Genomic DNA, 18415 nt, shown 5'->3' on the forward strand with positions numbered 1-18415 from the left:
CCACAGCATAGCTTGATGAGTGGTGTGTAGCTCCACACCCAGGATCCAAACCTGTAAACCCCGGGCTGCTGAAGTGGAGTGCAAAAACTCAACCACTATGCCACTAGGCTGGCCCCTGGTCAATCTTTTTAATTTGAGCCATTCCGATGTGTATGTAGTGGTTCAAATGATCTTTTATGTCATTCTAGCTTCTTGAAAAAGTAATTTTTCTTAGCCATTTAAAATTTTCAAGCAAATGCATTTAAGACTATGAAGTTTCCTCTGAATACCATTTTGGCCACATCTGTTTCCCTTCCAGGCACATAGGCTTTTATTTTTTGTTATTTTTGTTACATTATTATCAGTGAATTTGGGGTGTATTTTACTTTTGGTAATTTGTTGAGATTTTCTTTGTGGCCCATTAGATGTGGTCAATCTTTGTGAATATTTCCTCTTGTTTCAAAAAATAAATGTACTCTGATGGTGGCCACACAGATCTCGATTCATATATTACATCACATATGTTAACTGTGTTATTAAAAGTATCTATATTTTTTTGTCCACATGAGTTACAGATATCTGAAAATGTGTGAAAGTCATCCACGGTCTTCTGGCTTTACCAATTTCTATCAGTTTTCTATTTTTCTTTTTATTTTGTGTGTATGTTCTTAAATACCTATAGGTGTGAAGTTGTATAGCTTTTGTTTTGTTTTTAAATGCTTTCAATGCTTTTCACCTTGAATTCACTTTTGCCCAACAATCATAATGCTGCACCTGCTTTCTTTTTATTCACATTTTTCAGGAACCTCTTTTACTATTCCTGTCCCACTTTCTTCTTCAAACTTTCTGTGTTCTATGTAGATCTCTTAGAAATAGCATATAAGTACATTTTTTTTGAAGGTTGATGAAGAGGGTTTTCCAGTCTGCAAGTCCATGTTAAAGTATGTAGGTTAAGTTCATTTTAATGAATGTACATACAGTAATCCCCCATTATCCTTGGTTTTGCTTTTTACAGCTTCAGTTACCTATGGTAAGCTGCAGTCTGAAAATATTAAATGGAAAATTCTAGAAATGAGCAATTCGTAAGTTTTAAATTGCACAGTATTCTGAGTAGTGTGATGAAATCTAACACCATCCTGCTCCATCCCAGGCGGGACACGAATCATCCCTTTGTCCAGCAGATCCACACTGTATATGCCACCCGCCAGTTAGTCAGTAGCCTCCTCAGTTATCAGATAAACTGTTGTAGTATCATTGTGCTTGTGTTCAAGTAACCCTCATTTTCCTTAATACTGGCCCCAAAGCTCAAGAGTAGTGATGCTGGCAATTTGGATATGCCAAAGAGAAATTGTAAAGTACTTCCTTAAAGTGAAAAGGTGAAAGTTCTCAATATGGAAAGAAAAATAATCATATGCTGAGATTGCTAAGATCTATGGTAACTTTTTTTATGGTATATTGTTAGAATCTTTCTACTTGATTATTAGTTATTGATGTTAATCTCTTACTGTGCCTGTTTTATAAATTAAACTTTATCATAGGTATGTACGTATAGGAAAAAAACACAGTATATATAGGGTTTGGTACTCTCCACGGTTTCAGGAGTCCACTGGGGGTCTTGGAATGTATCCCCCATCAAGGGATAAGGGGGGATGACCGTACTCCGTTCTGTGAGTCAGTCCCACTTAATTGTGCTTGTCCCTGCTGAGTGAAGGTTAGTTGTTTTCACTGATACAGACCGTCTGGTGTGAATGTCCCTTCTCCTTGTCCCTGTGGCTTGAGTCCTCCAGCATCAGAGATCTGGGAGTGGAATTGCAGGCATGCGCCTCCCACCTCTACCAGGTTTGGCCAGGTCGCCCTCCAGAGTGGCTACGGAATTCACAGTCCCACCAGCAAAGCAAAACTTCTTTCCCCATGTTTTCCAGAACGTCAGATTCTGAGAACTTAAAATTTCACCAATGTCTTGGGTGTCAAATAGTAAGTCATGGTAATTTTACATTAGATTTCACCAGTAAATAGTGAAGTTGAACATATTTTTGTTGTTTTAATAGCCATTGAATTGCCCATTCGTATACAGTCTATCCTCCTTATTTGCAGATTCCAAACTTGCAAATTCTCTTACTAGAATTTCTTTGTTAATCCCAAAATCAATACTCAGGGTATTTTCATGGTCACTTCTGGGCGTGTGCAGGGCAGGGAAAAATCTGAGTGGCCCGAAGTGCACGTTCCCAGCTGAGGCGGCCTTCCTGTTTCAGCCCCCCTATTGGAAATAAGTGTCCTTTTCCCGGTCTGTTGACATTTTGTGCTTTTCTCGGCGCTTTCGCTGTTTAGAATGGCCCCCAGCATGGTGCTGAGTGCTGCCTAGCGTTCCCGAGGGCGAGAAGGCTGTGATGGGCTCGTGGAGAGACCACGTGTTAGATGAGCTTCGTCCAGGATGAGTCACAGCGCTGCTGGCCGTGAGCTCAGTGTGCGTGAATCATGGACACATTAAATAAGACGTCTTTAAACAGAAACACACATAAACCCGGGTTATGCATGGATTGGCTGATGAAAACATTATAATCACAGACTTGCACAAAGCTGTCTCTGTATTTCCCCAAGAGCTATGGCGCAGTATTTGCTAGTTCAGTGTTTGTGGCGACTTTATAGAAAATAACTAGTGCAAATAACCAGAGTAGACTGTATTTTGTCCATTTCTCATTAGATTATTTTTTTTCTTATTGATTTGCAAAGATTTTAAAACATATTCTAGATACAATTTTGTACTCCCTCTAGAATTGATTATTATGCTGGTATAAGCCAGGGTTCTACTGTAATATTTTTCTACATCAATGGCCTCATGCCTTGGCACCATCTAATGAATAGCCTCATCTGTGATCACTAAGTTTAATGTCACCTCTGTAATATGTGAAATTTCTTTACATATGGATCTGCTTCTAGACTCTCTATTCTGTTCCAGTAGCTTCTGTACCTGGAATGATACCGCCATCTTCTAGCCTGTATAGCTTAATAATGTATCTTGCTATATGTAAAGAAATAGCCTCACCTACTGATATGGACTGAATTGTGTCCTCTTAGATGTGTATATTGAAGCCTTAATCCTCCCATGTGACTGTATCAGACTGGGCCTTTAAGGAGGTAATTAGGTTAAATGAGGTCATAAGGGTGGGGCCCTGATCCAGAAGGACTGGTGTCCTTATAAGAAGAGGAAGAGACACCAGAGATCTCTTTCTTCCCCTCTCTGTCTCTGCCATGTGAGGCCACAGCGAGAAGGTGTCCATCTGCAAGCCAGGGACTGAACAGGAGCATAGGCCAGCACTTTGATAGGGAGCTTCTCAGCCTCCAGTGCTGTGAGAAAGCACTGTTGTTTAGGTTCCCCGGTCTGTGGTGTTTGTTATGTGGCCTGCGCTGACGGATACATCCACCTTATTACTGTACCATTTCTCTAAATTATCTCGACCACTGTCTTTTACTCATATGTATGAATTTTATGTTATGTTGATTGGAATTGCATAGAAGTTCATTTTTGAGCTACTTTTTCAATTGCAAAGGTGATTGTGTAGTTTTTCTCCTTTCAACATGTTAACACTATGTTACGTAACAGAGTTCCGATTACTGAGTAACTTTCCAGTTCTAGACTGAACTCTTCTCCGTCTGAGTGGGTTGTTCTTTTAACGTGCTGCTGAATTGACCTGTGAACTTTGTGCTGGCAGATGACCTTTGATCGGATGCCTTGTGGTGTGAGGCTCCAGCCCATTGGCGGGTATCTTTCTGTGGCCATGATTTCTTTCTTCCCGTTGACTGTGATTGTGTTTCATGGGCTGCCCTCTTCCTCTTTTACACCTTTGGAAGTTGACCAAAATGAAGACAGAAGGAGAGAAAATCAGTGAGCCTAAAACAGAATTATCCACAGGTTCTCCTTCTTTGTCGCTGGAGTATCACCAGTGTGTCCTACGCTGTGACTCCTCCTTGGGCCGTTTCCTGAGAAACTGCACAGCGCTCGGAGCTCTTTCATTGTTGGTCTAGTGGTGTGTCCCGTACCTGCAGATGGAGAGTGGGAACAGTGGGTGATAACAGAGCCTTGGCTGACCCCTGTGTACAGCGAGGGAACGTCCGGACGTGCTCTTGTTGGTTCTGAAACGGGAACAGGCTTGGCTGCGATGACTCAGTCCCTCTGAGCTTGTCGCTCTCTTTCCCCAGCTGCTGCCCTCACATGTCCACACGCGTGGACGCCGGCAGTGTGGTGGACGTCAGTTTGTGTGTGTGGAGGGAGGTGGGGGGTGGAAATCCTCGGAGGTTAAGGCATCTACTACCATTTAAACATTGTTTTTCCTTCCATCCCTTTGAAAGGGGGGTGAGGACGGTGTCTGGAGAACAACAGCTTTAAGAACAGGCTGTTTCTCCACAGATGTAGGTTCAAAGATGGAGTTACTCGAGCTTACTCAAGTAGCAGTTTGGGTAATGCGAGGGGATTAATTTGAGGTCCTGTGTCTCACGTTTCATACATGGGTTTCATTTTTACCTGCTCCTGGAAAAAGTGGATCATTTTCATCATTGTAGACCATACATACCCTGGTGGGGCAGCCTGGTGGCATGGCGGTGGGGTGGGGGGGCAGGGCAGGTTGCGGTTGGTAGGGTCGGGGCTGCTCCCTGGAGCCTGAGCATCAGAGCTCCCATGTTCCCTGTTATCTGGGGCCAACCTCATGGCCCACAAGTATGTGCACGTATAATATGCTTCAACAAACAGCTGCTTAAAGGAAAGTGTTGTGTTCTTTTGCACAATTAAAACTTATGTTAATTATGGTATTGGCCTCTGGGAAATCACCTTCCTGGGGGCCATGTCCTGAGCCCTCTTATTTGCTAACTTCACAAACTGCAGGTAAGGCTTTGGCCATTCTCCACCTGTACGCTCATGACCCAGGAGTCTCCATTTCCAAGTCTGACTTATCTCCCCATCTCCAGGCCCCCAAATTCAGCCTCGTAGTGGGCATCTCCAGGCGGATGACTCACAGGCACCTCACGCTTTGCGAGTCAGAATGGAACTTGGCCACCTTCTACCTCAAACTCCTTCCATTGCTGTTTTTGGGGAGTTGTCATAAGTCTGCTTCAAACTTTATCCTAATTACAGGAAAACAGCACTATAAAAAAACCCCTGAAACTGCCAACTGACAAGCTAGTAATTAAAAATGACTTCAGGGGAACCAATCTGCCTTATGGTTGGTAAGCAAACGAACTCAGGCAAAAGGCTGACATTTAGCATTTGACCTCAAAGCCATTAAACACCAACCTAATCAGTCGAGGTGGGAGGAGGAGAGAAGCCAACCTAACTTTTATTCTCCTTGACTTCAGCTTATATAATAGGTTCTGTCTTCTAGAAAATGTAACTCTCCTTAAATCCCATAGTGTGCAACTGGAATAAAAGATAGAACTTAATTCATTTTAGTATCATGTGATACAAGCAGTAAGTGTCTAAACAATCAGTGGTGATTAGAGAAGACACACACGCTATCCTTAATTCAGACCACAGTGACAAAATGAAAATGTCTGCACTTTAGCAGTAATGATAACGTTAGCACTTGACATGTAGGAACACATTTAATGCTCCCATTAAGTCTTTTCGTCTTCACTGGAGCCCATGTATTAGCTGCTGTGCGCTGTTATGCATGGATGAGAGCTTTTTACACACCGACCTACAAAGCCACCCAAGGAAATAGCAACCTTTCGAGGTTTCCCTGGGAGGGACCAGCCCCCTGAACACTGTAGAAGAGAATAGTGTTTACTTCCCGGTAACGTTGGAGCCACTGTTTCTCTCCCACCCCGACCACCTCATGTGATCCTGGCCTTAGAGATGGCCGTGGCAAAAGCCAGTGTTTCTAAAAGGTTCTTTCTGAAACTTGGGTTTTTATGACACGATTTTGATGTTGGATGTGTTCAGTTGGGCCAAGTGGACATTATTGCCGTGTCTAATATGACATCAGTATAATTGGATGCTAGGAGTATTTCATCTTCGAAGTAGAAATAAGTATAAAGTATGGTGTCTGACTTTCAAGGAAATCATTCATTCATTTAACAAATTTATGTTGAGGACCAACTATGTGCCAGGCCCTGTTCAAGGTGTTGGGGAACAACAATGAATGAAACAGACAAAAACTAAAAATTCCTGCCTTGTGCTGCTAACATTCTCTTGGCAGACTCTTAGGTCGGGCTTCTTTCACTAAATGTGAAGGAAAAATTCACAGGGTCTTCCTGTGGTTGCATGGACAGCAGTTTGTTCTTCTCTACCGATGACAAGTATTCAGTTGTATGAAGATACTACAATAGGTTTATCTGTTTGCTTGTTGATGGACATTTGGGTTTCCACTTTGGGGCAATTATAAATAAAGCTGCTTTGAACGTTTGTGTTCAAGTATTTTTGTGAACGTGTTTTCATTTCTATAGAATAAATTCTAGGTGTGAGATTGCTGGGTAAGATGGTAAGCGTATATATAAAATCTATAAGAAATTGCCATAACCCTTCCCCAAAGAGGTCTTTCCACTTCACACTGCTACCAGCGGTGTATGAGGGTTCCAGTTGCTCCACACCCTCACCAGCATTTGATACTGTCAGTCATTTAATTGAGCCATTCTAGTGTCTTGTGTCCTGATGATTCATGGTGGTTTAATTTGCATTTCCTCAGCCACTAAAACAGGGACCGTCTTTTCAGGCCACACTTTCGTGAAGTCTCTCTTAGTCCTTCTGTCCAGTTTTACTGTGTTGTTTGTCTTCCTATTGAATTATAGGAGTTGTTTATATATTGTGTATACAGTTCCTTTGTCAGATATATAAAATGTTTCCGCAACCTGCCGTTTGCCTCCTTATTTTCTTCATGCTGTCTTTTGATGAGCAGGAAAATTTAATTTCGATAAGTTTAATTCATCATTTTTCTCTTTTCTGCATCATGTCTGTGAAGTCTTTGCTTTTGCCTACCTCAGTATTATAAACATATTCTCCTAGTTTCCTTCTGTAAGCATTATAATTTTAACTTTTGTGTTTAGGTCTATGAGCCATCTCAAAAGCAATTATTGTGTATGGTGTGAACTAACGGGTGTAAGTTCATTTTTTTTTCCCCATACAATTATCCACTTGTTCCAGCACCGTTTTTGAAAAGATTGTCCTGTCCGCCTTGAATGCCTTAGTGCCTTTCTTGAGAATCAGTTGACCGTATGTGAGGTATTTTGGAATTCTCTATCATGTTCTCTTGATCTGTTCTTACATCCCAATACTACATTGTCTTGATAATTATTACATTGCAGTAAGTCTTACGATCAGATGGTGTAGATCACTCTTCTTCTCTTTCATGATCTTTTCGCTATTCTAGTTCCTTTGCACTTGCATATAAATTCTAGAATCAGTTTGTCAGTTTCTGGAAAAAGTGCCTACTGGGATGTTTTAATTTTTGATTTTGAAATAATTTCAAACCTACAGAAAAGTTATACAAATAGTACTAAGTAATCCTGTATGGTCTTCACCCGGGTTTACCAATTTTTATCCTTTTGCCATATTTGATTTATCATTTCCTCCATGCGTATTTGTAATTACTATTTTTTCTGAACTATTTGAGAGTAGGTTGCATTCATACACCCCTTTGCCCCTTAATACGTCAGTGTGTCTTCCCTGAGATCAGTGGTATTTCCTCACAGACCAACAACTTCAAATTCAGGAGATATGTCTTTGAATTGCCATCCATACTCCAGTTTCTTTCATTGTCCCAGGGATGCTGTTTAGATCCGCCCTTGCCTCGGTCTTGGGTCCTCATCACGTTGCTTTGGTCTCCTTTAATCTGGAGCAGTTCCCCCATGTTTCGTGACGGTGACGTTTTTGGTTGAGTGCAGGGCACTTCTTGTATAGAATGTCTCTGCATTTGGGTTCAGCTTTCGTTTACTTGCGATTAGATTCTGGTTGTGTGTTTTTGACTGAAATAGTACATAAATGATGTTTCCTTCCCAGGGTGTCGCATCTGGAGGTGCGTGATGTCAGTTTGCCCCTTATTGGTGATACGAATTTTACTCACTTTTGGTTAAGATCCACTTTCTCGTTATATAGCTATTTTCCTATTGTAATGAAAAGTAACCTGTGGGGAAGTCCTGCTGGGATTTGATGGGGTGGTATTGCACGTTGGGAGAATGGACATCTTAAAACGATTGAGTATTCAACCTGTGAACATGGTATATATTTCTACTTAGGTTTTCTTTCCTTTCTCTCTGTAGTGTTTTGAAGTTTTAAATGTGTAGAGGTCTTGTACCTCTTTTTTAAGTTTACTCATAAGCATTTTAACCATTTGTAAGCGTACAGTTCACTGGCACTAAGTACGTTCACCTTGTTGTGCAACCATCACCACATCCATCTCCAGAAATTTTTCATCCTCCTGACACTCTGTCTTCATTAAACACTAACTCCTCATTTTCCCCTCCCCACAGCCCCTGGCACCCACCATTCTACTTTGTGTCTCTTTGAATTTGACTACTCCTTCGTGTATTTTTAATGTTATTGTGTATGATATGTATATATTTAATTCTTCTCCCCAAAGCCCCCCAGTACATAGTTGTGTATTCTAGTTGTGAGTGCCTCTGGCTGTGCTATGTGGGACGCCGCCTCAGCATAGCCATGTCCACGCCCAGGATCTGACCCGGCAAAACCCTGGGCCACCGAAGCCGAGTGCACGAACTTAACCACTTGGCCATGGAGCCGGCCCCTGTATATGATATTTTTTAAAAATTTCATTTGCTAATTGTTACTCACGTATAGAAATACAATTGATTATATTCACTTTCCTGTGGCCTTACTAAATCCATATTAGTTTCAGTAGTTTTTAAATATATTCCTTAGGATTTTTCTGTGTAAATTATGATATCATAATGAGTAAAGACAGTTTTATTTCTTCCTTTCCAGTCTTAAGCCATTTATCCATCTATCCACCATCTGTCTGTCTGTCTCCTTATAGCAATGATTAGGACCTCCACAGCAGTCAGTGTTGCATAGAAGTGGTAAGAGCAGGCATCTTTGTCTGGTTTCCATTTCAATGGGGAAGACATTCCTTATTTCACCATTAAGTAAGGTGTTCATACAATGAATACCGAGGCTTCTCATAGGTGCCCTTTTTATTAGATTGGGAAGGTTATTTTCTTTGTTTGTTGAGAGTTTTGATAATGAATGAGTGTTGAGTGTAGTCAAACGCTTTTTCTTTATCAACTGAGATTATTACATGCTTTTTCTGTCTCTGTGTTTTCCATGATTGGCTTTTAAATGTTGAAGTAGCCTTTCATTCCTGGGTTAACTCAGTTGGTCCATTACCCATTTCTGTGGTGTCTTTTTATTTTGTTGGGTCCAGTTTGCTGCTGTTTTGTGGAGCATGTCACCCCTTTGATCAGGAGGCATATTGGTCTGTAATATCCTTGGGACATCCTTGCCAGGTATTTGTATCAAAGTTATGCTTGCATCGTAAAATGAATTTGAAAGTATCTCTTACTCCTGTATTTGTTGAAGGAGTTTGTATAAAATTGCTGCTGTTTCTTCCTTAAATGTTTGACAGAGTTCACTGTTCCCGTTATTTGGGGCTGGAGTTTTAATCGTGGGAAGATATTTAATTATAACTTCAAGTTCCTTTAGAGATTTAGGGCTATTCTGAGTTGTTATTTCTATTTGCACTAATTTTGGTGTATTGTGTTTTTCAAGGAATTTGTCATTTTTTTCTAAATTGTTGGATCTATGTTCTTATGTTTCTTCATATTTCTTATTATCTTTTAACATTTGTAGGGTCTTTGGTAATGTCCCTTTGTGAATTCTTGATATTGGTAATGTGTGTTTTCTCTTTTTCTTAATCTAGGTGTTATCAATTCTGTTAATCTTTTGGAGAAGCAACTTTTTGCTTTACTGATTTTTATATTGTTTGTTTTCTATTTTATTGATTTCTGCTGTCATCATTAGTATTTTTTTTCTAATGACTTCAGGTCTAATTTGCCACTCTTTTTCTAAATTATTAAGGTGTGAAACCTTAACTAATTTAAGCATTTAAAGCTATAAATTTCTCTCTAATTACTGTTTTAGCTGCTTTACACAAATTTTTAGTATCCTTTTTTCATTTTTCATATTTTCATGTTCCATTTAAAATTTAATTTTCCTTGTATTTTCTTTTTTGAGCCCAAAGCTTATTTAGAAGTATGCTATTTAATTTCCACATATTTGGAGAGTTTCTAAATATGTATTTTTTATTGATTTCTAATTTAATTCTGTGTGATCAGAGATTTATGGTTCCAGTTCTTTTAAATTTATTGTGAGATACCTGTGGCAAGCACATGGTCTGTCTGTGTGGACGGGCCATGTACACTGAAAGGTGTACGCTGTCTTCTTGGGGGTACTGTTCTACAAATGTCCATTAGGTCAAGGGGTGCTTGACCTAATTTTTCCACTGTTGTTTCCTCACTAATGTTTTTGCGTAGTTCCATTAATTGCTGAGGGACAGGTATTGGAATTTTCCGTCTATAATTGTGGGTTTTTCTGTTTTGTCCTCTAGTTCTGTTCATGTCGTACTCATATATTTTGAAGCTCTGATATTAGGTGCATTCATGTTTATGTCTTTTTTGGTTAATAGACCCTTTCATTGAAAAGGTGTTTTTGCTGGGTATGGAATTCCGGGTTCACAGTTCATTTTCTCTGCCAGGGCACTGAAGCTGTCATTCCCTTGTCTTCCGATTTGCATTGTCTCTGATGAGGGGTCAGCTGTTATTTATCACATCTCCTTTTTCTATTCATCCTAGGTTCTCAGCAGGCGGACTGTGATGTGAGTAGGTGTGATTTCCTTTGTATTTATCCTGCTTGCTTTTCACTGACATTCCTTGATCAGTGTGTTACTGTTTTTTAATCAAATTTGGAAAAATTTTGGCCATTACTTTTTCAAACAATTTTTCAACTCCTTGCATCTCTGCTTTCCCCCCGGATTTGATTACACGTAAGTTAGATCCCTTGTACTTTCCCACAGATCACTCAGGCTCTATTTACTTTTTGTGAATCTTTTTGTCTCTCTTTCTTTCAGTTTGGAAATTTTCTATTAACCTGTCAAGTTTACTGATTTTTTTTTTCTGTTTTATCCGATCTGTTGTTAATACCATCCAGTGAATGTTTTATTGGAGATTGTGTGTTTCACTTCTTCCACTTGATGCTTTTACGGTTTCCATCTCTCCTGAAATTACTCATGTCCTCATTATACTTTGTTCCATGCACTCTTTTCCATCCTTCCAATTCCTTAAAGTCCTGGTCTGCAAAGTCTAACATCTGGGTCATCTTTGGGTTTGCTTCTCTTGACCATGGGTTATATTTGCCTGTTTCTTCACATGTCTGGTAATTTTTTATTGTATAGTAGACATTGTGGTTTGTACTCTAGATTTCGTTACCTTCCTCTGAGGAGGGTTCTGTTGCAGCAGCCCATTAGGTTACTGTCAGGGCTCCTGAAGCTTATGGAGGTTAGCCTCAGGCTTTGTTAAAGTGGTTTATTTCAGTTTATTCTTTGTGCTTTTGCTCTGCCCCCCATTAAATTGGAGATGTAGCTCCCTCTGCTTCATTCAAGTAAGCAGCCTGTTTATTACAGGCAGACCCTTTCATAACAGGAACAATTGTGAAAATGGTTTTACCACTTTTAACAAAAAAACTGTTTGGGGGAAAAAGTGACCTTCCTACGCCATATGTAACTACATTTAAATTCCGACATTGGTTACTTTTCAGCTATAAAGGAGCCTACTTTGCTTTAAAGGTCGTTCATTATTTACATCTAGGAATTTTTCTAAGCTTTTCTTCAAACCAGTGTTTATTTTCAGCGTGTTCCACTGCGGGGGCGGGTACCAGTCGGCCCCACCATCTTCTCGACCCTTCGTGAAGAAGCACTTTCTGTCACAGCATGATGGCCCTTCCCCGTTTCCTCTCAGTCTCCTCCTCCTTTCCTGATGCCTTTTTAAACCAGTATTGTGGTTATTTCTCTCTGACTCCTCCATGACTGTGAACTTATTGGTGTGTAAACTTCTTCTTCATCTGTGTCATTCGGCCTTGGATCAGTGCCTGCAGCATGAGGAACGTAGGAGATTTCCCAAATTGAATTGCCGTACACAGATGTTGTGTGACGTGGTGAGCACGTCTGTTTCACTGGCGCGGGTTAAGGGATTTTCAGACAGCTCTTGTGTGTCAGTGCTCTGGTCTCTAAGTGACTGGTTTTACAGACTTTGTCCAGCTCTGTCACTCTCCAGAGGTCCCACACTATGCCAGGTAAAGATAAAACATCATTCTTTTTGAAACTAGAAAGTAATTCCCACTTGCTTTCTGAAAACTTAGAAACCTTAAGGATGTCATTTTCCAGCCACTTCAGTTTGTGTTTTTGGACCTAAAATTCAGATCAGAAGCCCACGGAGCAGAGCAAGCTGTGGATGAGATGTGATGGCCTTGAGCCCCTTCTCAGCATGTCTTCCCTCTACCTCTGTTACTCTCCACATCCTGTGGGCGCCTGACAGTGGCCAGGGAGAAGCCCACAGCGAGGGACCAAGCTTTTCTATTCCTTGACTCTTGAATAGAGAGAAGAAATTGCTCACTCTTGCGGGGTCACCCCGAGGCACTGACTGAATCAAATCCCATACCCTCGGCATAGCTGACGTTAATCAGAGCACAGGCATCATGCATCGTAATGATTTTCCTGGCATGGTGGGCAGGCGCTCCGAGCCCAGCTTGCAGTGACATGGAGCACACACACCGGGGCAGGGGTGACTTGCACTTGTGTCCGTGTGTTTGGCAAGTGTGGCGTTGGTTTTAATTTAATCAGCAGTTAACTCCAGCTCACAAAGAGTGAAGAGGGGTGGGCTGGGTGTGTATTGTTAGCACGTGTGCTTGCCTATTCAAACTACATTTCAAACATCCTTGACCCAAAGAAATAACGGCCAGTGAGCTTGCAAGAAAGGGCGTCCAGCTCTTGTTGACACTGGAGTCTCCTTATTTAGATTACTTATGGCTCCAGGTTCTTTTCTTTGAAAGAAAGGTTTTCCTCAGAGGCTGAGAAGACAGCAGAGGAGGGAGGAGCCAGAGGCGGCTGCAGAGGGCGTGTCCCACCAGACCCCTTGACAAGAGACCAGATTTTGCATTTTCGAGAGAGCTAACATGGGGATTTTTCAGTCCATTTGGTTAAATTGCACACAACACACATTGCGTTTGGGGATGGTCTGAATCAGTGTACAGTGGAATGACAAGTGGCGTTAGGCTAATGTGCAGGTTGCAGATTTGCTAGAAAGTAGGTGACTTAATTGCAGGCCTGAGGCACGTGTCAGAAGCTTGTCCTGGGAGCCCAGGGCCCCTCTCCTTTGCCCTCATGTATCTGCTGTGGCCCACCTTTACTGGCTCCTTGGAGCATCCTGACGGCCACTTTGAAAAGCATTTAGGTACTGAGAATGACTGATTCCATCGGCTGAAGGATCAACAGGTTCTACCAGAAAGAGTTTGCTACACACTCCAGCGGGGCCCTGTGCAGGCTGTTCCCTGCAGGCTGGGGAGGTCGAACTGTGGGGCCAAGAGGGAGGGCTGCTGCTTCTGGGAGTCTCCACCTTCTGTCCACCGTCTGTACGCACGTAGTCTGTGCGTCTACGTGGCAATGACGGGGTCACACCCCTGTTGTAGGATAAGCACATCTCGTTGTGCAGATTCTTTGAGGGCCAGACATTGTGGAATCCCCTCCCCTGCTTTTCTCTGTCCCAGATTACTCTCCTGCAATCTGACGGTAGGACACAGCTTCTGAATTATCATCGTTTTCATAAAGTCCTTGCTTGCAAACAACCGAAGCTTATGGGCACGTGCCGTAGTGTTTCTGATGTAGTTTCAGGGGAAGATGAGCCGTGTTGATGTTTAGCCGTCTGTGTGTATTTGTACACACATGCGCACGAACACATCCCCACCCACATGTACACTTCACATTTATAAGCCATCTTTCACACTCAATTAGTCCTCCCCGGTTCATGTCCCCTCCTTAAAGATGCTAGATTTTTTTAAGTTAACTGACTTTATATTTTAGAGCAATTTTAGGTTTACGGAAAAATTGAACAGGAAGTACAGAGTTCTCATGTTCCCCGCCATCTACACATACAGTTTCCCCTTTTAGTAACATCTTGCGCTGGTGTGGTGCTTGTTACAACTGATGAGCTCATGTGGATACATTGTTATTAAGTAGAGTCCACAGTTTACATTAGGATTCACTCTTGGTGATGTTCATTCTCTGCGTTTGGACAAATGTATGACGAGTGTCCACCATTACAGCATCATACCGAGTAGTTCACTGCCCTAAAAGTCCTCTGGAGCCCATCTTCCCCTGATTCCCAGCCCCCGACTCAGCAGCCACTGATCTTTTTACTGTCTCCATAGTGTTGCCTTTTCCAGACGGTCATAGAGTTGGAATATACAGGATTGGCCTTTTCAGACTGGCTTCTTTCACTTACTGATGTGCATTTAAGGTTCCTCCATGTCTTTTCATGGCTCATTTGTTTTTGGTGCTGAATAATATTCCATTGTCCGGATGAACCACAGTTTATCCATTCACCTACCCAAGGACACCTTGGTTGCTTCCAAGTTTTGGCAATTATGACAAAGCTGCTGTGAACATCCGTGTGCAGGTTTTTGTGTGGACGTACGTTTTCAGTTCATTTGGGTAAAGACCAAGGAACAGGATGGCTAGACCATAAGATGCTGGATTTAAAAAGAAAAAAAACCATTGGGGATACTTACACCATCCGGCGTGCTTACAGACTGTGTGTTTTCCCAGAGACGACTACCATGAGGAGGGGTTCTGCCAGCCTTACCGGGGGATCGCCTGTGCACGCTTCATTGGAAACAGGACCATCTACGTGGACTCCCTCCAGATGCAGGGGGAGATTGAAAACCGAATCACAGGTAGGAGCCGCAGACCTGCTTTGTGAGGCAGTGCGCATGGGTGCAGCTGCCTGTGCCGCACAGAGGGTCCCATTTGTGTGTTTTGTCTGGTTACTCCCAGACCGGGAGCCCCTGTTCCACGTCTCTTGGATAGAAAGTCAGAGACCTTTCTTAGGAGTAGCTGCAGTTGCCACCATGGTTTGTCCTAAAATGTTGCTGTTTGTATGTTCAAATTAGCAAGTGCAGATGGCTTAGAATATACTCCTAACATGCTGAATGAGGCCCGCGTGTGTCCGAAGCCCTGAGCTGCCTTTTTTCACTGCATCACAGGGGTGTCCTGGCCCGGGGCTGCCACCCTGGTGCAGGCAGCCCGGCGCCCAGGACCTTCACTCTGCCTGCCTTCTCTGTTCTGCCTTTCCTGACTCTTGTGCCCTCTTGGAGTGTGCTGGGTTGAAAGACACACAGGCCTGGTGTCAGCTGTCCCGGAGGGAGCTTTGCAGGCTGTCGGCCATGCGTGGGGACGCTGCAGTGAACTCAGCTCTGCGTCAGCCTCGGTTCCCAGGTGTTCAGGCGCCTGCCTCACGGCATGAGAAGTGAAGCAGGTCATTTAGCAATGATGCTGCTCGTTCTCTGTCTCTCTAGGAGTCACCATCTCTGGCTGGTTGGTAGCTCTCAACACACCAACTTTCCCACCTTGTCTTTGGGGAAATTCCTTGAAAAGTGAGAAAATGCATTAGACCTGCTGTCTCTGCTGTCCCCACAAACACACACCTTCTTCTCTCCACACTGCAAGGAACAAGGAAAATCATGGGAAGACGACAGGTGTCCTAGTTTAGCTGGGTTCTCTACACAGTAGTTCTTGACCCCGGCCGCCCAGCAGGCTCTCCGGCTGACCTCTGCTGCCAGCTCGCCGGGAGGTTCTGCTGGGGCTGGTACAGCCCGGCCCCATAAGGGGCAAGAAGGACGATCTGCCTGGGACGCTGGCCTCGTCTTTCACCCTCAGTCTGGAGGGTCTGAGGTCATGGTCACAGAGGGGGCTGTCTGGACCCTGGTTGCGGAGCCCCCGAGGGCGGGGCCCGGTGTGCAGTGAGAAACGGAAGGGCAGTAATGGGACCTGGAGGATCCCGGAAGGCAGTGTCCTGGACCACTGGGAGAATGTTTTGAAACACTGGTATCTCTCATTGGGAAAGCTTTCTATGCCACTTAAAGTAGAACTTCTCAAACCTGTATGACCACAACACACAGTAAAAAGACTGCTTTACGTCTGACTTAGTATATGCACACATGGATTTCATAGAACCAAAATGGGTCACAGCAGACAACATTCACCCTTACCAAAAGCAGCCACTCGATTTTTCTCTTCAGTTTTATTTCATTAAAGTAAAAATTTGGTTATCGCCTTAATCCCAGCCATGCCCTCTGACATCCTCTGTTCTTTCCTAACTGTCTTTCAACATACTAGCCGCAGACTCCAGCATTAACTTTACCTCCCGCTAATGGGCCAACACTGATTCAAGGCACGAGATTGTCTCTCCGTTATTTCTTCAGGAATTGTTTAAAGGATGGAACAACTCAGATAGCTAAGCAGACTAATTTCATAGCAGTTTTTAGATAAAAATTTAGGGTGAACATTCTCTAGATTTGTGGATTTTTTAAAAAATCAGTTTGAAGGTGCTCTGGACTGACTTGTGGTTTAGACTCTGTATTGACTGTGCAGGCAGAGGTTCTGTTTAGAGAGCCTGCTTGTCAGAACTAGTTCCTGGGACTCCGGAAGCTTCCCAGGGAATGGGCCACAGGAAGCCTCAGAGGGACGTGCAGGGTGGACGACAGCCAGGACCTCAGTTGTTCGGCCTCCCCGGTGCCGAGAAGTGAACTCTCAGAAAGAAGCTCTCTCCTGATGCATTCTGAGGGCAGGGGGAGGAGGAGAAATCCTAAAAGGGTCAGCCGTGGCATCCTGTGGGTTGATTATCCCAAAAGCCACCCAGGTTTGGCTTCCTTAGACAATCTTTCCCTGCCTGGGGGTCAAGGCCATCTCCACAATGTGATGGGTTTGAAGTGGGTTCAAACCTGGGTCTTCGGCCAACTCCAAGAGACCCTGCAGCTTAACCTCTTACCTCTCTGTTCCTCAATTTTAATATTGGCCAGAAGGGACCAGGAGCACTAAGGATGATGTTACCAGCACGCCGCAGAGTGCCCGGCGCACGGCACTGCCCGCAGTGCATGGACACAGGCAGTTACCCGACCCTCCCTGACCATTCATCTTAGCAGCCATTTTATAGGCTCCATGTGGGCTTTCATTCCCCAGTGTGCAGGCTCAACACATCACCTGACAGATAAAGACACAGGCCCAGAGAGGACTGAGTGAGGGACAGTCCTGTAGTTAATAATGAGGCAGGGCCGAAACTGGGCGCCCGCTCCAGCTCGTCTAACCTGGCGGGGTCTCCTGGGGATAATGAGGGGGCCAGCAGCGCCACCTGCTGGCCGCACCGGGCATGGCACTACAAGTCATGGGTGGAGCAGGGGTGTCCCAGGGCTAAATTTGAACTACTTGGCTTTTCTCCCCTCTCAGCAGGGGGGGTAGGCCAAGGGGCCTCTCTTCCTTTCACTGTCCAAGATCAGATGGTTAGAAAGAGGTGCTTCACATGGCAAAGGGGGGCGGGGTGTCTGATGCCTTCCTTTGAGCCCGGGCTGCACAGCCTGGAGGAAAGGGCGAGCGCGGGGCCTTCCCTCTTGCCACAGCAACCCTGCCCCCTGCCCCACCTAGAAGACCTTGTCCCTGCAGCCCCCAACCCCTTCCTTTCTCCAGAGCAGGTGTCAGGTCCTTCTTCTCCGCATTCATTCCCATCACACGCAGATGTCCATCCTGTGATGTCTTGCCCCTGAAAAGCAAACCAGCCCTCGGTGGCTCCAGACCCTCCTGCCACGGCTGCTTCTCTGCCCCCCTTTACACAGAACTCTCCCTGATGTGTAACCCCGCCCTCTCCCCACTCTGCGTCTCCCCACTGTGCACCTCCTCCAGCTGTCTCTGGGTGCCCCCAGCACTGCACCCAAGGCCACTTCATCTCCTGCCACTCCCATCCTTGTACTCCGCCACCACTGACTTCGCAGGGCGGATGGTCCGTCTTTTCATCCCCTGGGTGCCCTTCCAGGCTGCTGCATCGTCTGCTTGCAGACGGGGATGTGGGGCGACCCAGGCTGGGTCTTTGGACCTCTTCTCTGATATCTCCTTCTAGAAGTCGCCCAGCCCTGAGGCTTCCCCTGCTGTCCTGGCTTGCAGAGCCCCCAGTTCATAGCAGGGCTTAGGAAGCGGGTTTGGGGTCTGAAATCGGAATCTTCTTGTCATGGGAGAAGCATCTAGCTGGATGAGATCTTGGGTCTAGTTTTCCCTCTTTGTTCCGCTTTCACATTTCTAAGTCAAGGACTTTCTACGTCTGGTGCAGCTCAGGGCAGCTCATATTCTCCCCGGGACCTTGCTGGTGGGAGAGCATCTCTGGGGTGGCGCAGGACAGGGTGGAG

The 18415-nt window shown here is 44.2% G+C and overlaps 1 protein-coding gene across 8 annotated transcripts in view; it reads left to right on the forward strand.

Moving 5' to 3' along the window:
• Positions 1 to 18415, forward strand: part of ROR2 (receptor tyrosine kinase like orphan receptor 2) — a 204045-nt gene that overhangs the window by 176522 nt on the left and 9108 nt on the right. For all 8 annotated transcript variants that reach the window (XM_070590367.1, XM_070590369.1, XM_070590364.1 and 5 more), the window contains one exon: positions 14793 to 14920. In XM_070590367.1, coding sequence (XP_070446468.1) covers positions 14793 to 14920 — 128 coding nt within the window. The remainder of the gene's footprint in view (positions 1 to 14792; positions 14921 to 18415) is intronic.

This window comes from Equus przewalskii, chromosome 22, assembly GCF_037783145.1.
Source record: "Equus przewalskii isolate Varuska chromosome 22, EquPr2, whole genome shotgun sequence".
Classification (NCBI taxonomy): domain Eukaryota; kingdom Metazoa; phylum Chordata; class Mammalia; order Perissodactyla; family Equidae; genus Equus; species Equus przewalskii.